Below are 26790 nucleotides of genomic sequence, written 5' to 3' on the forward strand. Positions count from 1 at the left end.
TTTTTGCTTAGTGTCCTATGGAGGCACACACAGTCTGGATCTCTCCAGAATATTTTTTTCTAGTTTACTATGAAGATGAGACAGGGGCGACGGATCCTATTGAAAGGGTCCGATCTCCCCAACCAACAACGGGCGAGCAAGCGTTGAGTATCGCCTCCGCGTATCCTTTCCCGCACCGAGGGACATATCTGGGACTTTTCCCCAGACATCTATTTTTTTCTTTGTTTGTTATTTTATGAAGATAAGACAGGGGCAGCGCATCCTATTGAAAGGATCCGATTTCCCCAAACCAGCAACGGGCGACCACGTGCGAGTGTCCCTCCACGTTTGCTCTCCCGCGACGTGGGACATTATGCCAGACTTAGCCCTGTCCACCCCTAGGTATTGAAACCATGGGCTTGCACAGAGGCACAAGACTAGTCTGTGCGGCCCCCACTGCTCCACCAACGCTAGACGGCGGTGTTGCAAGGTGGCGGACGGTCCCTCTCCTCACCCCCTGAAGGGGTTAGATGGAGCTAGGGTGCCTGCACCGTCCTATTTTTTATCAAAGACCCCCTCACATACCTGCACTCAGGAGGATCATCAGTGGAGAGGGTCGGGGAGGGCTCCTGCGAAGATCTCGCGGCGTCCACTAGCCATGCAAGAGAAGGGCTGGATCCGTCAGGACAGGAACGCTGTGCCGGTCAGTAGCGCCACTTTTGGTACCGCGCCCCCCCCCCAGTCGGGTAGGGGAAAAATTGAGGCCGCGGCTTCGGCCGGAGCTAGGCCGCGGCTGGAAGTTCCGCCCTCGGGGCCGCGTGCCACTTCCGGCAGCCCGCCCCACACTTGGCGGTGGTAAAAATCGAGGCCCCGGCTTCGGAGCACGGGCTAGGCCGCAAAGTGGGAGTACCGCCCCTAGAGCGATTTTACAGGCTGGTGTGCGCCACAGATGGCGCGCGATTTAAAGGAAGCATCCAGGTCGGGGGGGCGCAGGACTGGGGTAAGTGCTGCCTGAGAGGCCACGCTATAGGGAAAAACGAGGGGCTACCTCTTCCCCATATTCCCAGCAGCGGACAGATACTTGGCGTCCGACCGCTAGCACTCCAGCGATCCCAAGCTTTGGGGCTTTGAAGATCCCTGGGTGAATGGAGCGGTTGTGCATCATGCACACTGCCACTATATTCAATCTTTGTGGGAACGCCAGAGACAGGCAATCGCTGCACTTGGCTAATTTTCGGCACTCCCATTAGAATGAATGCATCGGCAGTGTTTATGACCAATTTCCGCTTCCTACAGGTGGGGGTTCTCAGTACTGATGGGGGCCACAGTGGTTGTAAAGTTATTCCCTATTTTTTATTAAAGAGGATAACTTTCAGACTCGAGAATACCACTTGTGCATTTTATGTGTAGTGCTGGAGGTTGGTTCTCTGTTTTGCTAGTAGTAAAGTGCTCTTCATAGCCTTTATATGTGCGGTGAGGTAGAGTATGGCCAACCGAGCACCAGCTCTGAGGGAGTGGATCCTCACTGCTATAAAAACGTTCTAAGAACTTTCAACTCTATATCACTTCATACGTGTGAATAATCAGGACTCTTCATCTCTTTTTCAGATGTCAATGTGTAAGGAATTTGCTGAATAAAAAAAAAAAAAAAAAACTGTAACAATTCTGGGGTGAAGCACTGAATCAAAGGGGTTGTCCACTACGGCACAACCCATGCTTTATTAATTCAAAGTCCCATAAAGAATAAAAACTGCTAATTAAAACTTTGGTGGCGGTGTAAAGAAGTGGAGGGGTAATGTCACCATTTAAATGAAGTAGTGTATAATAGCAAAGTAAAAAATGTATTATTAGTGTTTCTCTGCAGTGTGTATTATACACATATGCTTTACAGCACACAAATTAAGTACACTCTGCAGCGCACATATACACACACACACAAGACGCCTGCATGCACTATACACACACTCAGCTCTGCTGTATAGACAAACACACAGCTCTGCTACACACATTCAACTCAGCTGCATCAATACACACCCTCCTCTCAGCTACAACACACACACTGTATACATTACAGTATTTTGAAGTTACTTCTAGGCATGTGACTGATCACGACCAGAAAAGTCCTTCAACTACTCAGTATGTGCAGAATCCATGCATGAACGATGGTGGCTTCCACTGCTGCCCTGCATCGTTCCGATAGATCAGCATCTGGCTTGAGGAAAGAAGTTCTGTCAGTGATCGGGAGAGATGCTGTGTTAGGGTATGTGCACACGCTGCGGTTCTGCTGCGGTTTTGGCCCTGCAGAACTGCAGCAGTTCCGCAGACATGGTACTTTACCATGTTAGCCTATGGGTTTTCAAAACCACAGTGCTCACGCTGCGGTTTTTTTACCTGCGGAAAAGCTGCGGGTTTTTTTCCGCAGCATGTCAATTGTTTCTGCTGCGATTTCACACCTTTAACATAGTAGAGGTGTGAAACCGCAGGGCAAAACCGCAGCAAGACCGCAGGTCACTTTACCTGTGGTTTTACCTGCGTTTCCGCGGGAAAAAACCCGCAGCAGAATCCGCAGCGTGTGCACTCACCCTTAGCATTCGCCTTGATGACAGGAAGCTTCCTCTAATACAAAACGCACAGACTTTTTAGCAAGATCCTTTCTTGCTAAAAGAGTTTCTCTTAAAAGTTAAAAAAAAATTACAGTATATTGTTTTAGGATCAATTGTAATTTCTATACAGTGTTGGCATAACACAAATCGTATGGACTCTAAACTACAAAAAGCAAGTTTATGAGTCTTTTTTTTTTCAAAAATGAATCGTGTTCAATATTGTTTAATATTATGACCCATGTATATCAGACATGTATGAGTTACTGTCTTGGATACCTGGGATCAGAAAGTCTTTATCCAAGACACATGAAAACACTCCTAAAAAGGAGAATATTTAATAAAGTATAAAGTATAACGCTGAATTCACACATCTGTGTCTCCAACGGACAGGACAAAAATAGTAGGACATGGCTTCCAGCTCTTGAAGTATTGGACTTAGGCAAGTAGCGGAGTCAAATGTGGAAAAAAAAAAATCCATCCAATCTGGAGATGAGAGACTTGTGGATTTATACTAGTGATCCATTGTTTCCTAATGGTTTACCAGAAAACGTCTCTAACAGAGGCATATGTCCAGAATAAAAGGCATGCTCAACCCCTCCCCACGTTGAGTATGACTATAGATTTGGAATGGTCTCCAGCCATGAACCCTGGATACTATGTTTCCTCATATCCAAGAGAGGAACTGATGGGGAGAGCTGCGAGAGGTCTGAACCACGGCTCCCCCGGGGATTTATTACTATGGGCTAGAATGCTGTGTTCCTATAGTCCCTATACATTAGAACTATATAGTCACTTTAAACATGGGGGAGGAAGGTCGCCTTAAGGTTGATGAAAGCCTATTTGCCCTCGTTACTGGTATCTGGAGCAACCTCCTCCATTTCCACATCCGGCTGAGGCTTCTTGGATTTTCTTTTTGTTGGGCAAAGTCCAACTTCCATGTTACGGACAGGTTTTTGAGTCTTTGACATAGTTTCCACTAGGAAATAAAAATAAATGAGTATTATTAGCAACCAATGACTTAGCCTAAAGCCCATGTTCACACGTTGAGTTTTTTTGCAGCGTTTTATTTTTTTACTGATTTTCTTAATACAAATTTTATGCTGCATTTACAGTACAAGCAAAAGCTATGAGATTTCAGACATCTCATGCACACACATTGGTTTTATTTTCCTGATTTGGATAACTGCTGGGTTTTTGAAAACTGCAGCACGTCACTTCATTCAGCGTTTTCTTTCTGCGCATTTGCAGTGTTTTTTTTACCCATAAAAAACAATGGTCACATGCAAAAACGCAGCAAAAACATAGGTATCGGTTTTTGCTGTGTTTTTGGTGCAAAAACCTTAGGAAGATAAATCAGGCTTTTTTTTTTTAGTAATTAAACTGTATCAAAATCTACAAAAGAGAACAAAAACACAGCCATAAAAATGCAGCAAAACCTGCTTTGGGTAAGCAGCTTCTTTACTGCCGAGAGAGCAGCAAAAACGCAACGTGTGAACATAGCCTTAGGGGCCCGTCACACATAGCGACGCACCAGCGATATGACCTTGTCAGGATCGCTGGTCTGTCGCTACATGATAGCTGGTGAGCTGCCAAATAGGCAGCATCACCAGCGAGACGCGGGTAACAAGCGACACAACACAAAAGGTTACAGTAAGGATAGCTAGTTGGCAACAAACAAGCAGGGTGCTGAAAAAGTGTAGAATGTCAACAAAAAAAGGCCAAGAAAGCAGCCTTGGCGTCCTTGGATTTTTTGATGAGTGAGCTTACTCCAAATGGGTTTGGCATTCTACGATGGAAGGGGCGGCCTATCTAGGAGAAAGAGGCAGCTATTACTGTAGTTGAGAAGATCAGATTTTCCATTCTCATCATTTTATTGACCCCAGAAAACGAGAAACCTGTAAAAGACTTTCCTGACTTTGCCACAGCAAAGAGTCAGGCTCAAGCTTCATTTATCAAATGTCAGAAAAATGACTATTTGCATTATTGAGCAGCTGCAGAAGCAACAATTCAGACAGTAAAGGCCCAACAAGGAGACAGTGACTTACTGGACCCCTTAAGACAACGAAAAAGAGGGGTGTAAGGCAATGATTTCAATCAAAGAAGTCCCTGCACCTTTAGCCCTACCCACTCCGGGCAAGTCCCAAACATTACCCCTAACTTTCCCTACTGTCGGTCAAACTACAACGCCGTCACTAATAACACATATCACAATACACATCATAACATGACGCTTGTCTTTAAGTGGGAATGTGGGCAGTTTGTCCCTCTCCTTACAAGGGCATCAGTCAATGACTTGAATTTGGAAAGTCTTAAAAGCCATGTTCAATTTTGGTTCTGGTAGGTCAGCATGCCCATCCACTGCACTGTTCTTACAATATTTTTTAATGGCTGAAATAATGTAACTGAGAACCTATGCCCCTTTTTTCATGATCTGTAAGGATTTTGTTACACCCGGTCGTGGTTCTGGCCTTTCACCCGGTTCTGGCGCTGCCCCCAGTTCTGGTCCCTCACCAGCTCCTGCTTTCCACGCTGCCCCTGTACCTCAGCGAGGTCCCTGCCTGGATCCTTGTGCTCTGTCAGTCTCTCAGTGTCCTGCTGTTGCTTCTCTCTCCCCCACTTCCTGGCACGCTGCCAGCAGGCCTTCAGGGAGAGTGCTTAGGGAGCGCTTCCCTCTGGTTTCTTAAAGGGAAGGTGCCGCAATTTTATATAATTTGCAAAAAAAGAGTAAGTAACAAAACATGTTGTTTCAGCAAATGTTGAACTAACTAGGATTTATGGTTTGTTTGTAATAATGTTTTAATGTAGCCACTGGGCGCTGCCATCTTGATTTGCAGATCTGTGGAGGACTTATACAGTCTGCAAATATGGCCGTCCCTGGACATAGGAGACTGCAGTCGGTTCCCGACCCCACCATGCAGCCTCATTAGCAGTGAACTGGGCACGCCCCTGTGGGCTGCACCATTCACTGCTGTAGGTGTGGCTGGGCGCCATTTTACTGTAGCCCAGTGCTATCTGCTGAGCTCCACTTTCTGCACCGTGCTTCCTGCTCCAGCTCCACTGTCCTCCTGCTCTGTCTCCACCTCCTCACTCACAGCCCCAGTGATCTCCAGTAATCTGACACCTTCCTTTTTATGAGAGCTTTTATGGCTGTCTGAGGACAGTGACATATACAGACCATAGTGTAGTGTATAATTGGGGGGGGGGGGCTGGAAGTTTCACCAGTGTGGGCATATCTGTAATACTGTCTTGTGTGATACTGCCTGCTGAGCCGTGTATCTAATCCTCTCCTGTGTGATGCTGACTGCTGAGCCGTGTATCTAATCTTCTCCTGTGTGATACTGACTGCTGAGCCGTGTATCTAATCCTATCCTGTGTGATACTGCCTGCTGAGCCGTGTATCTAATCCTCTCCTGTGTGCTGCTGACTGCTGAGCCGTGTATCTAATCCTCTCCTGTGTGATACTGACTGCTGAGCCGTGTATCTAATCCTATCCTGTGTGATACTGTCTGCTGAGCCGTGTATCTAATCCTCCCCTGTGTGATACTGACTGCAGAGCTGTGTATCTAATCCTCTCTTGTGTGATACTGTCTGCTGAGCTGTGTATCTAATCCTATCCTGTGTGATACTGTCTGCTGAGCCGTGTATCTAATCCTATCCTGTGTGATACTGCCTGCTGAGCCGTGTATCTAATCCTCTCCTGTGTGATACTGACTGCTGAGCCGTGTATCTAATCCTATCCTGTGTGATACTGTCTGCTGAGCCGTGTATCTAATCCTATCCCGTGTGATACTGCTCTCCTGAAATACTCTGTGCTGCTGTCACCCTGCTGGTTTTATGTGTGATCTACATGGTGGTGTGAACTATATGGCGGCATTATGTGTGAAGTATATGGTGGTATTATGTGAGAACACTATGGCAGTATTATCTGCTAAAAGCATTCTAGGGTGGTTCTGGCTGAGCACCTGCACACGGGTCAGGGGTAATAGGTGCAGTCAGGGGAGGGCTGGTGAGGCAGCTGAAGAGAGGAGTCTCATTTTTATCTTTACTGTATGGCTACATTTCCCCCTAGCCTGCTTCCCAGCATCACCCCGGACTGCGCCTGTCGCCTCACTGTCACACATCACCAGGACAGGATCTGAGGAGGGGAATGTGGTCTTTGCATGCAAAGTCTGGATCAGAACAGGCCATCAGTCAGCAGTAATGTTTCCTGGATTTCTGTGGTGCTGTCACCCTGCTCCTCTGCCATATATCTCCCTCTGTGCCCCCCATAGACCAGCACACTGCTCTCCTGAAATGCTCTGTGCTGCTGTCACCCTGCTCCTCCCCCATATATCTCCCTCTGTGCCCCCCATAGACCAGCACACTGCTCTCCTGAAATACTCTGTGCTGCTGTCACCCTGCTCCTCCCCCATATATCTCTCTGTGCCCCCCATAGACCAGCACACTGCTCTCCTGAAATACTGTGTGGTGCGGTCACCCTGCTCCTCCACCATATATCTCCCTCTGTGCCCCCCATAGACCAGCACACTGCTCTCCTGAAATACTCTGTGCTGCTGTCACCCTGCTCCTCCACCATATATCTCCCTCTGTGCCCCCCATAGACCAGCACACTGCTCTCCTGAAATACTCTGTGGTGCTGTCACCCTGCTCCCAGAATCCTTCCTGACTGCCATCCTCAGTGACCGAAGACACCATTCCTCTCCTCAGGTCCTGTCCTGGCGATGTGTGAAAGCGAGGCGACAGGGGCCTGATATATGGTGGAAGGAGCAGAGTGACAGCAGCACAGAGTATTTCAGGAGAGCAGTGCGCTGGTCTATGGGGGGCACCCTGTTCGGTGCCAGGGATTGTACATAGTGTGCTGTGTTTTATACACATGGATGGACCGTCTTCTTGTCTGCTCCACAGAAATCCAGGAAACATTTCTGCTGATTGATGGCCTGTTCTGATCCAGACTTCACATGCAAAGACAGTCAGTAACTTTGCAGGCCCCATCAAAATGGCAGCTCACTGTGTTCCTAGATGTCATAGGTTTTTGTGCCAGATTTCAGTAGCTGCTCCCCCTAGTGTTAACAAGTGGAAATGCCAAACTTTTTAAAATTATTTTTCAGATTTTGCAAAATTAAAAACAAATGATAATATTTTTTAAGAAAATGTAAACATTAATTCTTTACATTTTTTCAATTGCTGAAAAAAAAATTTTTGGATGGCACCTTCCCTTTAAAGGGACAGCGCACATTTTTTGAAAATAGCAATTATCCAATGGCAGCGCACTGATTACTATTTCTGGCCTCTCCTCCATAGGGAGAGTGCCGGAGCAACGAGTATCTACTCTTGCTACATCCAGTTCAGTCTCTGTTCTGTCTGCGCTGCGTTAGCAATCCGTTGGCACTTGCTCATACTGTTTGTCTCCACTGAGTATTAGTGACCAGTGTTCAACTATCTCTGGCAACGTCAGTATCCATCTATTCAAGTGGCATCCCGTTCCGCCACTCGCCATCCGAACCAGAGGACTATGTCAAGGTTGCTAGAGCCAGCTTCCTATCATCTGCCCAGAACTTGACCTTCCTCACCAGTACCGGCTTCACCTCTCATACCCGGTGTCCGCCAGTCGGCATCATCAGATCTGTTACCCGTTTGTCCTGCTGGGACAGCTGCCACGTGTCCAGGGTCTAACCGGAGATAGCACCTGTCCCCCCCAGGTATTCCATTCTGGTCCTGTTCGAGGGACTTTACTACAGATACCTGGGGCTCACTAAGTCACGCCCCCCCGGACCGTGGTCCCGAGGTTCCACTCAAAAAAAAACAAATGTGAACTTCACCATCTGTGCCTCCGCTTCCATTCCTTACAGATTTATTTTTCAATCTGTTAGAAACCTTTTTCGGGCAAAAAAGTAATATATGTCTGTCCCAAAGCCCCCTTGCCTTTATTTTAATTTCTGTGGGTCCTTTACAGCTATCCTTGTGATTAGTTATTCCTAACCTCCCAAACTTCCTACCAGCTCTTCCTTTGTGTTTCTAGACTTTTCCCAAAAGGCAAAGCTGTATCTGTCCCTCCCTCCCTCTCACAAACACTCCACCTACAAAGCACCATCCTGAGACTCCCATACAGGCTCAAGATGGGTAAATCGCTGCACACAGTTTCTCCTTTCTAAAATTCCTCCCAATTCCCCGAGCATGTGATATCCTGACAGTCTCCTGCCATCAGTAATGTTACATGTGCGGACACTGGTCCCCACACAGGCACAGGGTAATGTAGGGGAGCAAGGAGTCATAAGCTGAACACATTCAGCCAGCGAGGAACAGCCAGTATGTAAAACGCATACAAGCAATCACAGGACCATCCGCTTGCAGCAGAAATACCGGAGAATGCTGAGAACATCGCAGTCACGATTTGGCAAATGTGCAACCCCTTTAATAAACCATGTGACTGCAAAACCTTTTAAAAGTAGAAGCCTTATTCCTAATGTGAACAGAGCCTAACAAGCATGTTGAGAAAAGTTAGAGAGAAGGCAAGACAGATTTTGCAGACAGCCTGGATTATTGAAAGCCACAAATACTGTATATACTCGTGTATAAGCCGACCTGTGTATAAGCCGACCTGTGTATAAGCCGACCCCCCTAATTTTGTCACAAAAAAACTGGGAAAACTTATTGACTCGCGTATAAGCCTAGGGTGCACAGTGCGTGGCCCCAGATAATGCTGCACAGTGAGTGGCCCCAGATAATGCTGCACAGTGAGTGGCCCCAGATAATGCTGCACAGTGCGTGGCCCCAGATAATGCTGCACAGTGCGTGGCCCCAGATAATGCTGCACAGTGCGTGGCCCCAGATAATGCTGCACAGTGAGTGGCCCCAGATAATGCTGCACAGTGAGTGGCCCCAGATAATGCTGCACAGTGCGTGGCCCCAGATAATGCTGCACAGTGCGTGGCCCCAGATAATGCTGCACAGTGCGTGGCCCCAGATAATGCTGCACAGTGCGTGGCCCCAGATAATGCTGCACAGTGCGTGGCCCCAGATAATGCTGCACAGTGCGTGGCCCCAGATAATGCTGCACAGTGCGTGGCCCCAGATAATGCTGCACAGTGCGTGGCCCCAGATAATGCTGCACAGTGAGTGGCCCCAGATAATGCTGCGCTGTGCGTGGCCCCAGATAATGCTGCACAGTGAGTGGCCCCAGATACTGCTGCACAGTGAGTGGCCCCAGATAATGCTGCACAGTGAGTGGCCCCAGATAATGCTGCACAGTGAGTGGCCCCAGATAATGCTGCACAGTGAGTGGCCCCAGATAATGCTGCACAGTGAGTGGCCCCAGATAATGCTGCACAGTGAGTGGCCCCAGATAATGCTGCACAGTGAGTGGCCCCAGATACTGCTGCACAGTGAGTGGCCCCAGATAATGCTGCACAGTGAGTGGCCCCAGATAATGCTGCACAGTGAGTGGCCCCAGATAATGCTGCACAGTGAGTGGCACCAGATAATGCTGCACAGTGAGTGGCCCCAGATAATTCTGCACAGTGAGTGGCCCCAGATAATGCTACACTGTGCGTGGCCCCAGATAATGCTACACTGTGCGTGGCCCCAGATAATGCTACACTGTGCGTGGCCCCAGATAATGCTACACAGTGCGTGGCCCCAGATAATGCTGCACAGTGAGTGGCCCCAGATAATGCTGCACAGTGAGTGGCCCCAGATAATGCTGCACAGTGAGTGGCCCCAGATAATGCTGCACAGTGAGTGGCCCCAGATAATGCTGCACAGTGCGTGGCCCCAGATAATGCTGCACAGTGAGTGGCCCCAGATAATGCTACACTGTGCGTGGCCCCAGATAATGCTACACTGTGCGTGGCCCCAGATAATGCTACACTGTGCGTGGCCCCAGATAATGCTACACTGTGCGTGGCCCCAGATAATGCAGCGCAGTGCGTGGCCCCAGATAATGCTACACAGTGAGTGGCCCTAGATAATGCTACACAGTGCGTGGCCCCAGATAATGCTGCACAGTGCGTGGCCCCAGATAATGCTACACTGTGCGTGGCCCCAGATAATGCTACACTGTGCGTGGCCCCAGATAATGCTACACTGTGCGTGGCCCCAGATAATGCTACACTGTGCGTGGCCCCAGATAATGCTACACTGTGCGTGGCCCCAGATAATGCTACACAGTGCGTGGCCCCAGATAATGCTACACAGTGCGTGGCCCCAGATAATGCTGCACAGTGCGTGGCCCCAGATAATGCTGCACAGTGCGTGGCCCCAGATAATGCTGCACAGTGAGTGGCCCCAGATAATGCTGCACAGTGAGTGGCCCCAGATAATGCTGCACAGTGCGTGGCCCCAGATAATGCTGCACAGTGCGTGGCCCCAGATAATGCTGCACAGTGAGTGGCCCCAGATAATGCTGCACAGTGCGTGGCCCCAGATAATGCTGCACAGTGCGTGGCCCCAGATAATGCTGCACAGTGAGTGGCCCCAGATAATGCTGCACAGTGCGTGGCCCCAGATAATGCTGCACAGTGCGTGGCCCCAGATAATGCTGCACAGTGCGTGGCCCCAGATAATGCTGCACAGTGAGTGGCCCCAGATAATGCTGCGCTGTGCGTGGCCCCAGATAATGCTGCACAGTGAGTGGCCCCAGATACTGCTGCACAGTGAGTGGCCCCAGATACTGCTGCACAGTGAGTGGCCCCAGATAATGCTGCACAGTGAGTGGCCCCAGATAATGCTGCACAGTGAGTGGCCCCAGATAATGCTGCACAGTGAGTGGCCCCAGATAATGCTGCACAGTGAGTGGCCCCAGATAATGCTGCACAGTGAGTGGCCCCAGATAATGCTGCACAGTGAGTGGCCCCAGATACTGCTGCACAGTGAGTGGCCCCAGATAATGCTGCACAGTGAGTGGCCCCAGATAATGCTGCACAGTGAGTGGCCCCAGATAATGCTGCACAGTGAGTGGCACCAGATAATGCTGCACAGTGAGTGGCCCCAGATAATTCTGCACAGTGAGTGGCCCCAGATAATGCTACACTGTGCGTGGCCCCAGATAATGCTACACTGTGCGTGGCCCCAGATAATGCTACACTGTGCGTGGCCCCAGATAATGCTACACAGTGCGTGGCCCCAGATAATGCTGCACAGTGAGTGGCCCCAGATAATGCTGCACAGTGAGTGGCCCCAGATAATGCTGCACAGTGAGTGGCCCCAGATAATGCTGCACAGTGAGTGGCCCCAGATAATGCTGCACAGTGCGTGGCCCCAGATAATGCTGCACAGTGAGTGGCCCCAGATAATGCTACACTGTGCGTGGCCCCAGATAATGCTACACTGTGCGTGGCCCCAGATAATGCTACACTGTGCGTGGCCCCAGATAATGCTACACTGTGCGTGGCCCCAGATAATGCAGCGCAGTGCGTGGCCCCAGATAATGCTACACAGTGAGTGGCCCTAGATAATGCTACACAGTGCGTGGCCCCAGATAATGCTGCACAGTGCGTGGCCCCAGATAATGCTACACTGTGCGTGGCCCCAGATAATGCTACACTGTGCGTGGCCCCAGATAATGCTACACTGTGCGTGGCCCCAGATAATGCTACACTGTGCGTGGCCCCAGATAATGCTACACTGTGCGTGGCCCCAGATAATGCTACACAGTGCGTGGCCCCAGATAATGCTACACAGTGCGTGGCCCCAGATAATGCTGCACAGTGCGTGGCCCCAGATAATGCTGCACAGTGCGTGGCCCCAGATAATGCTGCACAGTGAGTGGCCCCAGATAATGCTGCACAGTGAGTGGCCCCAGATAATGCTGCACAGTGCGTGGCCCCAGATAATGCTGCACAGTGCGTGGCCCCAGATAATGCTGCACAGTGCGTGGCCCCAGATAATGCTGCACAGTGCGTGGCCCCAGATAATGCTGCACAGTGCGTGGCCCCAGATAATGCTGCACAGTGCGTGGCCCCAGATAATGCTGCACAGTGCGTGGCCCCAGATAATGCTGCACAGTGCGTGGCCCCAGATAATGCTGCACAGTGCGTGGCCCCAGATAATGCTGCACAGTGCGTGGCCCCAGATAATGCTGCACAGTGCGTGGCCCCAGATAATGCTGCACAGTGCGTGGCCCCAGATAATGCTGCACAGTGCGTGGCCCCAGATAATGCTGCACAGTGAGTGGCCCCAGATAATGCTGCAAAGTGAGTGGCCCCAGATAATGCTGCACAGTGAGTGGCCCCAGATAATGCTGCACAGTGAGTGGCCCCAGATAATGCTGCACAGTGAGTGGCCCCAGATAATGCTGCACAGTGAGTGGCCCCAGATAATGCTGCACAGTGAGTGGCCCCAGATAATGCTGCACAGTGAGTGGCCCCAGATAATGCTGCACAGTGAGTGGCCCCAGATAATGCTGCACAGTGAGTGGCCCCAGATAATGCTGCACAGTGAGTGGCCCCAGATAATGCTGCACAGTGAGTGGCCCCAGATAATGCTGCACAGTGAGTGGCCCCAGATAATGCTGCACAGTGAGTGGCCCCAGATAATGCTGCACAGTGAGTGGCCCCAGATAATGCTGCACAGTGTGTGGCCCCAGATAATGCTGCACAGTGAGTGGCCCCAGATAATGCTGCACAGTGCGTGGCCCCAGATAATGCTGCATAGTGCGTGGCCCCAGATAATGCTGCACAGTGAGTGGCCCCAGATAATGCTACACAGTGAGTGGCCCTAGATAATGCTGCACAGTGCGTGGCCCCAGATAATGCTGCACAGTGCGTGGCCCCAGATAATGCTGCACAGTGCGTGGCCCCAGATAATGCTGCACAGTGAGTGGCCCCAGATAATGCTGCACAGTGAGTGGCCCCAGATAATGCTGCACAGTGAGTGGCCCCAGATAATGCTGCACAGTGAGTGGCCCCAGATAATGCTGCACAGTGAGTGGCCCCAGATAATGCTGCACAGTGTGTGGCCCCAGATAATGCTTCACAGTGAGTGGCCCCAGATAATGCTGCATAGTGCGTGGCCCCAGATAATGCTGCACAGTGCGTGGCCCCAGATAATGCTGCACAGTGAGTGGCCCCAGATAATGCTACACAGTGAGTGGCCCCAGATAATGCTACACAGTGCGTGGCCCCAGATAATGCTGCACAGTGCGTGGCCCCAGATAATGCTACACTGTGCGAGGGCCCAGATAATGCTTCACAGTGAGTGGCCCCAGATAATGCTGCATAGTGCGTGGCCCCAGATAATGCTGCACAGTGCGTGGCCCCAGATAATGCTGCACAGTGAGTGGCCCCAGATAATGCTGCACAGTGAGTGGCCCCAGATAATGCTGCACAGTGAGTGGCCCCAGATAATGCTGCACAGTGAGTGGCCCCAGATAATGCTGCACAGTGAGTGGCCCCAGATAATGCTGCACAGTGAGTGGCCCCAGATAATGCTGCACAGTGAGTGGCCCCAGATAATGCTGCACAGTGAGTGGCCCCAGATAATGCTGCACAGTGAGTGGCCCCAGATAATGCTGCACAGTGAGTGGCCCCAGATAATGCTGCACAGTGAGTGGCCCCAGATAATGCTGCACAGTGAGTGGCCCCAGATAATGCTGCACAGTGAGTGGCCCCAGATAATGCTGCACAGTGAGTGGCCCCAGATAATGCTTCACAGTGAGTGGCCCCAGATAATGCTGCATAGTGCGTGGCCCCAGATAATGCTGCACAGTGCGTGGCCCCAGATAATGCTGCACAGTGAGTGGCCCCAGATAATGCTACACAGTGAGTGGCCCTAGATAATGCTGCACAGTGAGTGGCCCCAGATAATGCTGCACAGTGAGTGGCCCCAGATAATGCTGCACAGTGAGTGGCCCCAGATAATGCTGCACAGTGAGTGGCCCCAGATAATGCTGCACAGTGAGTGGCCCCAGATAATGCTACACAGTGAGTGGCCCCAGATAATGCTGCACAGTGAGTGGCCCCAGATAATGCTGCACAGTGAGTGGCCCCAGATAATGCTGCACAGTGAGTGGCCCCAGATAATGCTGCACAGTGAGTGGCCCCAGATAATGCTGCACAGTGAGTGGCCCCAGATAATGCTGCACAGTGAGTGGCCCCAGATAATGCTGCACAGTGAGTGGCCCCAGATAATGCTGCACAGTGAGTGGCCCCATCATGTTGCTGCTGCTGCCTCAGTTACAAAAAAAAACAAGCAAAAAAAAACTGTATACTCGCCTCCTGCTGCTCATCAGCTTTGTTGGCTCTGGCACAGGACTCTGCAGTTCCATGTTCTCGGCGCTGCTGTGCTCTTCCTGCTTCAGTGATCATGCGGTACCGCTCATTAAAATCATAAATATGCGCATATTCATGAGTTTAATGAGCGGTACCATATGACCGCTGAAGCAGGAAGAGCACAGCAGCGCCGAGAACATGGAGCAAGCAGGGGGGCTGCAGAGGGTGAGTATGATCTCTGACACCCCTGGTATATGACTCGTTTATAAGCCGAGAGGGGGACTTTCAACCTCAAAAAATGGGCTGAAAATCTCGGCTTATACACGAGTATATACGGTATGAAGTGTAATTCGTATTATTTCATGCATTACCATCCATGACCTCTTTTTCCTTCTCTAGATGTCGTATCTGCTTAATCAATTTTCTTTTCTTCTTCCCAGAAAGTGTGATGTTTGCTCTAGCGCTAGAACTAGGAAGACAAAAAAAAACAACAGAATTTATATGTAACATATCAAATTATAAGTCGTACAGGACACATGACCGTACAATCTAAATCCATGCTGTCATAACCAGGAGCCAGGAAAGAATTTCACTTAGGAAATGTATGGATGAAATAACGCAACATTGTGTGAATAAGAGATTTAACCTTTCGCATCATATACAAGGGCAATTGGAACAATTCAGCGTCAGTCCGCAGCCTGATGCTCCATTCACAGAATAAATGCTGTAGTAGGCAGCAGCCTGGGCTCTGCTGATAGATGGACGAGGTTTTGGCCCCATCCATTGCCCGTAACTTATGACTGGCCGGAAGTCACAAGCTCTCAATGCCCTCTATGAAAGCCAGAACGAAGCTCTCACAGACTTGTATTGAAAAGTGACCTCTGGCGCGCTCCATGAAACACTAGAGCTGCCGGCGGCGGGTCAATTTTCGCCAGAGACCGACGAGAGAGAGAGGCTGGAAAAGGATGAAGGCGGCCGCAGGTGAGTAAAAGACACGGGGCAAGGGAATTACATGTAAAGCACCACTCCAGCAGTGCAAGAAAAGAAAAACGCTGGAGTGGCGCTTTAAGCAAAAGGGTTTTTATTCAATGACCGCAAATCAGTATTTGGAAAATTGAAAAGAACTGTAACACCAAGTTCCCAAGAAAATTTCTGAACTGCTCGTTTAGACAGTAATAATGTTACAACCCATACAATTCCAATTTTTCTGCAACTCACCTTCTCTTCCTTAAGTGATGAACGGTTATTAACTCTTTGTCTACCACAGCTCCAACTATTTTATGCTTCTTCCGTTTCTCCCGGGTAATTAAACGACGACGTTTCAAGATACTTTTTTGCAAGTCCTGTTGTAGAAAAGCATAGTGAATATTACGCCTGGTACCAAATGTTAAAGGGCTTGTGCTCAGTGGTTAGCACTGTTGATCTGCAGCGTCCTGGATTCAAATCCCACCAAGGTCAACATCTGCAAGGAGTTTGTATGTTCTCCCCGTGTTTGCGTGGGTTTCCTTCGGGTACTCCGGTTTTCTCCCACACTGCAGAGACATACTGATAGGGAATTTAGATTGTGAGCCCCAATGGGGACAGCGATGATAATGTCTGTAAAGCGCTGTGGAATATGATGGTGCTATGTAACTAAGGCATAATAAAATATATATACAAAATCACATCCTGGCGCGACGATGCTCTTCTGTAATAATCGCTGCATCTCCCACCAGTCTGATGGCATTGACCTCTGACAGGAACGCCACATCAGCACTTCAGAATTCGCAGGACGCCACTGCCTGATGATGGGAGATTGGGGAGGATTTAGTGCCAAGGTCATCGCCAGTCCAGGGTCCATTATTAGGGGTTGTTCTGTAGAAGACCACCCCTTTTATAATATGGCAAAAAAAAAAGAAAAGAAAAACGAGGCAGCCTCCCGTTCCTCTACTCCATGTTCCCCAATCCCCTGTACCTCAAAAGGTTTCCATATTCCGGTCGTTTGGCTCTTTATGGACTTCGACTGAGCTCCCAATCTACTCCTTTCATTCTAGAGATCAGTCCCTTTTTTGGGGAACATAACATGTTATTGTTTAACCTGCATCATACAGGCAGCAAAGTTTTGTAAGGCCGGGATCACACATGCGAGAAACACGGCCGAGTCTCACATGTCCATCCCCGGCAGTCAGGAGCGGGGCGTTCAGCTGCATGCACTTCTATGCAGTCGCACACTCCGCTCCCGGGCATGGACATGGGACACTCGGCCGTGTTTCTCGCATGTGTGATCCCGGCCTCATAAAAACACTCGTTTTTGTAACCCGCCATATTCTGAGTCATAACTTTATTTTCTTTTTTCATCGCTAAAACCGCTGTCGGAAGAATTTTTTTTTTCTCTCCAGACATTTTCATAGGTACAAAGGTTTTTGAACACTTCTCGATCCAGTTTTGAGGAAGCGGGAGGAACAATGAGCAGAATCCTGCCATTCTGTGCAGACTTCCTAAATCTACTGCGCAGATTACATCGTGTCATAATAACTAGAGAATTGTAACGATGGGGTTATAAAAATTTACAGAATAAAACTTAATGTGAATTTAAAAAAAAAAAAAAGTGGGTGACTAGATCTAGGAAAGCAACAACAATTGCATTAAAGCAAACTAGATCTTGATTGGTTGCTATAAAGGCAACGCCTCCATTTCCCCTCCCCCCATGATTCTGTTTGGGAAACCGTCCCCTCCTAAAGCCTTGCTGTGTAAGAAATACCGAGAGGTTCATACCGTTTTCGGCCGGTTGATCTTTCCTCCCGGAGCCATGCTGCTGTCAGTCACGTGTGTTGTGCGCTCCGCCTTCCTTGACGAACAACTTCCGGTTTCTCCTGCGTTCCAAGACTCAGTTTTGATAGCCAATCACTAGTCAGTAAGTGGGCGTGTCGGGCGTGGTGCGGACGGAGGGGTATATAAGCGCGGTCCGTGCGCGGTTTTTTCTCTTCGTGCTGTGTCAGGTGAGAGGGCCGCTTGTGCGGAGGGGATGCGGGCAGGGTTAGGCCGTTGTGTGCCTCCATTTCTTGGCATGCAGGGTGTTGGCTGTACCCCTGTGTGTTATGTGCGGAGGTAGATGATTTCCGGTGCTATGTCTTCGGTGCCAGCTCCTCTCCTGGGCTGGTTCTATCCTCAATCACTGGGACACGTTGTGTAGAGGCTCAGCACTGATGCATTCTGGGTAGTGCAGATGGCGCTCCAGCCTATTTCCAGTTTTATGTTGTGTAAATGACTTTATGCCTAGCTCTGTAAGTCCTAATGTGCTTGTGTTGACATTTGCTGCCTGGGTCTGATACATGCAGGTACTGACATTGTCCTCAGCTCTTACTACAAGATTTTACCTTGAGTTGGGTATTCCCATCTCAAGATCCTATCCAGTGTTTAGTGGGTGTAATATTAGCAAAAGTCCTCCAATTAGAAAATCTAGTATAGTTCTTCTGATTCACAAGGTGTTTCCTCATGTGTTGCAATTGCAGGACCTTAGGTATCCATGGGCTATGTCCACTGATCTAGTAAGTTAGCCAGAGCTCAGAAACCTAGGGCCTGCACATTAGGCAAGACATAGCGAATCAGAAGAACTATACTACATTTCTTATTGAAGGTATTTGCTAATATTACACCTACATATTGGGATAGGATCTTGGCGATGGGAGTATCCCTTTAAGCCTGCATCAGGCACAGCTCACACCTGGTTTCTGCTTCAAGGTGGCAGGGGATCTTGTGGGACACCAATGATCAAAAAATGGCCCTGGACATTCAAGCACGATCAGCGATATCGCAGCGGGGGGCAGGTCGCCGCTGTGTCACACGTAGCGAGGTCACTGTTGGGTCACAACCTGTGATGTTTCAACAGTCTCGCTATGTGTGAAGTACCCTTTATTCCAAGAAGTCCAGTTTCTTAGTCATGGACAACCCCTCTAATAGTATCACTGCTTGATTTCACATGTGCTGTCTGTAATTTTTTTAACCAGTCCTTTATATATTTTTTTTTTTTTTCTTTTTAAACTTTCAGATCACCTATGTGGTTAAGACTGAAAATACTGACCTGCATGCAGAATCTTTGCTGAAGACTGAGGATCTGGGGCTTGTACATGTGACCTGGAAGGTATGGTGAATGGACTCCTCCACCAGTATTGCTGCAGAAAGGGAACGGATATATGATGCATCCACTGCCTTTTAGGGCTTATCTACAACATTCTATAATGCTGTAGACAAGCCCCTGGTCTGACCTGCAAGATAATAAAAATAAGTTTTATTATACTCACCTGGGGGGGGATCCGGTCAAATGGAAGTCTTGGGTCCGGCGCCTCCCATCTTGCGACACTGCCCTCCTGCTTCTTCGTCACTCCCTGGTGCCCCTATGCAGGCGTCCTTCTCTGCCCTGTTGAGGGTAGAGCAAAGTACTGCAGTACGCAGGAGCCGGGAAAGGTCAGAGGTGCCTACGCACTGCAGTACTTTGCTCTCCCCTCAACAGAGTAGAGAAGGACGCCTGCATAGGAGCGAGATGCTGGGAGCGAGGAAGCAAGCAGAAGGACGGCGTCACAAGAAGATGGGAGGTGCCGGACCCGTGACACCCATTGGACCGGACCACCTCTCCCCCGGGTGAGTGTAATAAAACTTATTTTTCTTATCTTTCAGGTCAGACCAGGGGGCATCATAGAATACTGTAGATGAGACCTGAAAGTAACTGCTGACAGATTCCCTTTAATGGTGTATTCCAATCATAGACCTTCATGATCTTCTGTAAATATCTGACAACCGTCTGTTCCATCTCTAGGACCCGTGCATCCTGCACATGATGTCGTCTTGCACTTTGAAGAGAATTGGCTGTGTGTGCAGAGCTCTGCTTTTATGGGAGCTTCTATAATAGCTGTGCACATTGCATAGGAGAGATGGCGCCTTCTGTTAACACGCCCATCAGACACATGTCATCTGTTTGCGTTTGGAGCACCCCTTTATTGTTACAAGAAAATTGGTGCTGCAAGCCCTTGGTATTATGTAATGTCTTGTATCTTTCTGGGAGCCTGCTCCAATATAGAAGGCTTGGCAAAGGATACATGGGGCCGATTATGGCCCAATATTGTGCATCAGTCCATGAGTTAAAAGTTGGCTTGGTGCTTGTTCCAGGCCAATGAGGACTGATGGGAACAGAACTATTGTTGCTGTCATTCTGTCCCTTACAATAGTGAGTACTGGGTATTAATGTCTGCTCTGCCTTCTCCACTGTATTCATAATAATCTTTATATAGCGCCAACATATTCTGCAGCACTTTACAGTTTAACAGTCTCAAAATACAAGTCATAAGTAACAACTTTAACAATACAATAATTAAAGTAAAATAAGCCACCCCTGCTCGTGAGAGCTTACAATCTGCAATGAGGTGGGAGAGATACAGAGTACAGGTGTGTATTTACAATGAAGGTCCAGCAATCTTGAGGGATGGATGGAGATAGTGAATGGGCTACACACGCACACTTACACAGAGAATCACTGTGATTAGGGAATGTGATAGGCTGCTCTGAACAAATGTGTTTTGAGCAAGCGCCTGAAACTATGCAATTTGTGGATAGTCTTAATTTCTTGGGGTAGAGCATTCCAAAGGATTGGCGCAGCGTGGAAGATGTCTTGGAGTGGGAGGTACAGATTAGTGGAGAGGTTAGTCGCAAGTCGTTTAAAATGCCTTTACAAACTGGTCTTCAATAAAGCTTATTTAAAGAAAAAGGGTCTGCTTTTTGTTTTTCCTTCTTGGGATAACTTTCAATTGTTATGACTTTTTTATCTTCATATTGCATGTGGTGATTACTAGTATGACAGAGGCTAAATGGGGCTGATTTTGGTCCAATATCATGCACCATTTTAAAAGTTGGTGCTTGTTCTCTTCAGTCCTCCTTGGCCTGTAAAAACTATTGATGCAATCATTCTGTCAGAACAGCAGAAACTCCTAACCTGTGGCTCACATAATACATGTGGCTTGTGGGCCCTGGTGTGTGGCTCACTGCTTCAACTGTGATGGTGCAGTATAAATCAGACAGCCAGGAGCAGGACTAAGTGCAGGAAGAGGGGCCATGAAGAGTATCACACATCGTGATCTCGCTAGCGAGATTGCTGATTTTGTGATGGGGATCAGCGACCGGCCCCCCCGCCGGGTATCGCTGATCGTGCAGCATCGTCCTGGGCCATTTTTTTTCAATCGTTGCTCTCCTGCTGGCCAGTGTGCATCGCTGCATGTGGCAGCGGGAGCTAACGATGCTGCCAACGATCCGTGAGGCTCTAAGCAGGTGCTGGGAGCTGGTCTCTAAGGTAAATATCTGGTTACTAAGCGGCGTGCGTCACTTAGTTACCCGATGTGTACCTTAGAAACCTGCGTGCTGCCAGGACGCAGGTTTCTAAGGTACACATCGGGTAACTAAATGACGCGCGCCGCTTAGTAACCCAATGATTACCTTAGAGACCAGCGTCCTTGCTGGTGAAGCTGCCTGTTTGACAGCTCACCAGCGATCCTGACAAGGTGACATGATTGTCGGGATCGCTGGTGCATCTTTGTGTGACGGGGCCTTAAAGCTTCCTCCTGGTTGGTGCCACCTCCTGACCTGTGCACTGCAGGGAGGAGCTGGCCTGTTGAGTAGGGCTTCCTCTATTGCTGATCAGGTAAGTTCTGGTAGCAGCCTGTGCAAACAAACTCTGCAGCAATAAGCTGTTCTGTCCATGACTTCTAATGCTGTGGAGGAGCAGTCTCGCTGCCTGTTTAGGGCTGTTACTAGAAGTCACTTGATAAGCAATGGACTCCAGATTCCCCTCTCCTCATCACTTCTGGTGGAGGAATGTGTATATCCCTCCTGTGTCTGTACATGGTATATATGTGCATGCAGAGCTGCTAATCCGATAAGTATGAATACACATCAGCCCCTTAATAAATGTCCCACTTTCAGTAAAGCTATCCCAAAAGATGCATAAAATAGTCATCAGGTTCTCACCACCACCAGGGTCCAGCAGTAACTTCCTGGTGTTGACTAAATAAGTAATATTATACCAAAAGAAAAGCTTTACATACGGACATATGTTAAGTAATAATCTTTATTGAAAAATACAATAAAAAAAGGTAGTTGCCACAAGTACAGAAAGAGGGTGGGTATGTCCAGGACTATTGACCTCATACACATAAAAATGTGTGTATACCTAAGAGTATAGTTTTATCCTATTATGCACAAACAGAATCAAATATATGGTGCACTAATCTCATTTAACATTCCAAATTATACTGACAGAAATTTTTCTTAGTGCAAATGAGAGCACATATATAGTAAGACAAAAAAATCCAATTTATATAAAGGCAAAATTGCTATCAATATAATGTGCAAAATGTGCTCCCAGTCACAAAAAACTAATATACCAAGATCCAGTGACATAATGTCAGCCATGATGACATAACACAAAAATCATTAAATAAAGATAGGTATACAAATGGTATAATTACCTTGAGGATCCAGCCCGGGGGACCCACCACACCCGATGTGCATCTCACTATTTGCACCCCTGGACAAAGCATTTCATAGTGAAACACCCATTGGGTGTGGTGGGTCCCCCGGGCTGGATCCTCAAGGTAATTATGCAATTTGTATACCTATGTTTATTTAATGATTTTTGTGTTATGTCATCATGGCTGACATGTCACTGGATCTTGGTTTATAATTTGCTTTGTGTGACGGAGCACATATTTATAGCAATTTTGCCTTTAAATAAATTGATTTACCTCCCGCTCGTCATCAATAATTTTTCTCAGATGTGGTAAAAACTGTTGTGTGACTCTACCTTTTGGGTTGAGTTCAGACATCCATAATTAAGGATACAGCTGGACTGTCCTATATTTGGGGTGCTATCTTACTGGAGGGTAAGGGTATCTCCCCACTTCTGCTTTATCTGCCTTCAGATACTGCTGAATATAACAATGGAGAAGGAAGCCATCCGCTCCTCCACCATTCAGTCTAGGTAGACTGGAGATCTGGCTTGGAGCCCAAGATGAGAAAAGTGCAGTATGACTGACAGCTGGCCCTGTACTGATGCCCTGTTGAGATGGCTGTCAGTCAGTGTTGGGACCCGTTTACATCCGCTGCTCATGCTAAGCTGAAGCTGCACCCCCTTTGAAAGCCTGAGAATGCCGGCAGAATAAAGTTCATTTCCTCGTGGTAGCTGGGCTTTCAGTACAGCGGAGACACGACGTTAGAACGCTATTAACCTGTAGAATAACCCCATATATCTGCAGGTTATTAGCGGTTTCCACACAATGTGTTCTCTAAAGCGGGGTTCCCCAACTCCAGTCCTCAAGGTCCACCAACAGAGATCATGTTTTCAGGATATCACAGGTGAAGCAATTATCACCTGAGCAATACTAAGGAAATCCTGAACACATGATCTGTTGGTGGGCCTTGAGGACTGGAGTTGGGGAAACCTGCTCTAAAGTACATTCAAACAAACTTATTTTGGGACTGTAGACAGTCAAATCAATCAAATTTATTATCGCCAAGTACATATTACATATATACAAGGAATTCTTTGTGGCAAAGAGGCAACATAATATATAACAACAGATACAACAAGTAACATCTAACAAGACAGATACAGTATATAGTCTACACATGACGATTTAATTGTTGAACAGAGAGTGGATAGAAGCTGTTCATATGGCGGTTGGTGCTGCATTTGGGGACTCTGAAGCGACGTCCTGAAGGGAGTAGTTGGAATGAGGAGTGTCCCGGGTGAGAGGGATCGGATGAAATTTTCAATGCATGGGATCGAATACTCTTATCATAAAGATCCTGGATTTTAGGCAGGGGGGAACCTATAATTCTCTCTGCTGTTCTGAAAGTCCTTTGTAAGCGGAGTTTGTCATGCGCAGTGGCTCCCCCATACCAGACTATCAGAGAGGAACAAATCACAGATCTGATGACAGCATTAAAGAATAAGATCAGCAGATTCTTAGACAAACCATATCTTTTCAGCTGACGCAGGAAGAACATCCTCTGTTGTGCTTTTCTTATAACAGCATCCACGTTTTTCCCCCATTTAAGATCATGAGAGATGATAACACCAAGGAATTTGGTCTCTGTGACCCTAAGAACCACTTCGTCATGGATGTAGATTGGAAGTATCTCATGTTGATCTTTCCTAAAATCCACAACCATCTCAGCAGTTTTTTTAGTGTTGAGTACAAGATTATTGGCTTTACACCAGTCACATATTCTTTCCACCTCACTCCGATACAAGTCTTCAGCATTTCCCCTGATGAGACCAATCAGTGTCATATCATCGGCAAATTTCAAGATTTTTACTGAGTCTGCTGAAGAGATGCAATCATTCGTATAGAGAGAAAACAGTAACTGGGACAAAACACACCCCTGAGGTGCCCCGATGTTTGTGACCAAGGTGTCCGAAGTGAATGGTCCAACTTTTACACTCTGTATCCTGGCTGTCAGGAAGTTAAAAATCCACAAGCATAAGTTGAGAGGGACTCCAAGAGCTACCATTTTCTTATGAAGTAAATTCGGATCAATGGTATTGAACGCTGAGCTAAAGTCCATGAAAAGAATCCGGACATATGAGTGCCGTTCATCTGTATGATCCAAAATGTACTTCAGTGCCAGATTGACAGTGTCGTTTGCCGAACGATTCTCCTTATAGGCAAACTGAAGCGGGTCCCATAGCTTCTGCGTTAATTTTATCAGATGGGACATCATAATTCTTTCGAAGACTTTCATAGCTACAGATGTGAGTGCTACTGGTCTATAGTCGTTCAACTCTGAGGATCCCACTTTCTTGGGGACAGGGATAATTGTGGAATTTTTCCAACACTGAGGTACAACGCACTCTTTCAGTGACACATTGTATATATTTGTCAGTATAGGGGCAAGCTGGGTAGCACATACTTTCAGACACATTGGAGATACACCATCAGGGCCAGGTGCCTTTTTGACCTTAAGTCCCTTCAGGATGCGTATCGCCTCTGCCTCGGAGATCACTACTTGGGTGTTGCACAATGAATGATCTTTATATGAACAGACTGAGGAGCTTAGAGATGAATAGCCACTGTGTGTAGAGCTTGCCTCAAATCTGCAGTAGAATTCATTTAACTCTGCTGCCAGACTTCTGCTGGGGTTCACTATAGTGGGGTGGCTTTTATAATTGGTGACCTCTCTTAATCCTCTCCATGCAGATCTAGTATCTTTTGATGAGAACCTTTCCTCCAGAATCTTTGCATACTCGTGTTTGGCTAACTTGATCTCTTTTGATAGCGAGTTCCTAAGTTTCTTGAATTCAGTAATATCGCCTGCTTTATAAGCCTCCTCTTTTCTCTTACGGATCAACCTGACTTTATTTGTAAACCACGGCTTGTTGTTTCCCCGAAAGTGGACAGATTTGGATGGAATAAACGTGTCTTCACAAAAACGGATATATGAGGACACTGCATCAACCCATTCATCCAGACCCGAGCATGTTTCCTGGAATACCTCCCAGTCCGTGCATTCAAAGCATGCTTGCAGTTGCAATTTTGCCTCCTCAGACCATGTCTTTGTATAAACTGTAGGTTTGGATGTTTTCAACCTTTGCCTGTAGGCCGGAATTAAATGAATTAGACAATGATCTGAAAAGCCCACTGCTGCTCTCCTCACTGCCCTGTAGGCCCCTTTTAAGACAGTATAGCAGTGATCAAGCGTATTGTTCTCTCTCGTGAAGCAGTTTATATGTTGAGTAAATTTGGGGAGATCCAGGTTGAGTTTTCCTTTGTTAAAGTCCCCCATTACGATCACAAATGCTTCAGGAGATCCTTTCTCCCATTCTGATATTTTGCAAGCTAATTCACCAATAGCAGCTTTAACAGATGCTTGAGGGGGAATATATACTGCAACCAGAACCATAGATGAAAACTCTCTTGGAGCGTAAAATGGTCTACAATTGAGTGCAAGGAACTCTAGATCTGGAGAGCAACCTTTTCCCAGTATGTTAACATCACAGCACCAGCTAGTGTTGATGTAGAGACATACCCCACCCCCCCTTTGTTTACCTGAAGCTACACAATCACGGTCAGCTCTGTAGATAACAAAACCAGGTAGATCCAGACTACAATCAGGGATGGTGTCATTCAACCAGGTCTCAGTAAAACAAAGAGCAGCTGAATTGGCCATATCAGATCTCATGTTACAAAGTAAGTTCAGATCCTCCATTTTGTTAGATAAGGAACGGACATTAGCCAAGTGGAGTGAAGGAAGAGCTGTTCTGAACCCTCTCCTCCGAAGGCTTGCCAGGATGCCTCCTCTCCTACCTCTCTTGCAGTACACCTCCACAGGTTTCACAGAAGTAATGGATTTTATGTACTCAATTGTTGAATTAGCAATCATGCTCCAAGAAGGGGAGTCCATGAGAAATTGCGGATGATTCCAGAATAATAAATCGTCCCTTGAAATCATAAGAGTAGGTTTACAGAGTGCAGTGGCCATGACTACACTCAGCTTGTAGCTATAAAGACTGAACAGTCACAGCTTAGCAGAGTTAAATGTACAACTTTCCATAAAGGGTGCTCCCAGCACTGCTGGGGGGGAGGGCATGGGTGCAACAAGACAGGGACATCAGGGGACACGCCAACAGTCAGTCCAAACCTGCCCAGCTCACCCTTTCAGCTCCACCTAGATCACAAGATCTCCAGAACATCTCCAGCACCGCACACTCCACCAGCTTTCCTATCCCGGGATCATCTGCATGCTGGAAATGGGTACAAGGCAGGTAGCCAGCAGCTTCACTCTCTCCCAGCTGAAACCAGGCACGGAGCTCCACGAGGACAGAAAGACACCAGTCCCAGCTGGTCGCAGTCTCCACACTACTCCCAGCTCTGCCGAATCCTGTAGCCCTACAGCTCCATGTGGACCACAAGATCTCCAGAACAACTCCAGCACCGCACACTCCACCAGGTTTCCTATCCTGGGATCATCTGCATGCT

The 26790-nt window shown here is 47.9% G+C and overlaps 1 protein-coding gene and 1 non-coding gene across 2 annotated transcripts; one reads left to right on the top strand and one right to left on the bottom strand.

Annotated features, from left to right (window-relative positions):
- Positions 1 to 2789: 2789 nt before the first annotated feature.
- Positions 2790 to 17697, bottom strand: CUNH11orf98 (chromosome unknown C11orf98 homolog). The gene is made up of 4 exons (XM_073578522.1): positions 17543 to 17697; positions 16007 to 16131; positions 15160 to 15257; positions 2790 to 3558 (listed from the first exon to the last, which is right to left on the bottom strand). The coding sequence occupies exons 1-4, from the start codon at positions 17576 to 17578 to the stop codon at positions 3419 to 3421; spliced, it is 399 nt and encodes a 132-aa protein (XP_073434623.1). The 5' UTR covers positions 17579 to 17697; the 3' UTR covers positions 2790 to 3418.
- Positions 17698 to 17819: 122 nt separating this feature from the next.
- On the top strand, positions 17820 to 17953 carry LOC141092466 (small nucleolar RNA SNORA57). Its single transcript, XR_012232808.1, has one exon. It is a non-coding gene; the product is annotated as a small nucleolar RNA SNORA57 (small nucleolar RNA).
- Positions 17954 to 26790: the final 8837 nt, after the last annotated feature.

Source organism: Dendrobates tinctorius, unplaced genomic scaffold (assembly GCF_039654945.1).
Source record: "Dendrobates tinctorius isolate UK_male_01 unplaced genomic scaffold, ASM3965494v1 ptg000059l, whole genome shotgun sequence".
Taxonomy (NCBI): domain Eukaryota; kingdom Metazoa; phylum Chordata; class Amphibia; order Anura; family Dendrobatidae; genus Dendrobates; species Dendrobates tinctorius.

Excerpts from the sequence above, each read along its gene's own strand:
- CUNH11orf98 (XM_073578522.1), bottom strand. The coding sequence starts at position 17,578 with ATGGCTCCGGGAGGAAAGATCAACCGGCCGAAAACG. Across the intron at positions 16,132-17,542 it reads AGATCAACCGGCCGAAAACG|GACTTGCAAAAAAGTATCTT; the intron begins GTATGAACCTCT and ends TTTCTACAACAG. Across the intron at positions 3,559-15,159 it reads GGAAAAAGAGGTCATGGATG|TGGAAACTATGTCAAAGACT; the intron begins GTAATGCATGAA and ends TTTATTTCCTAG.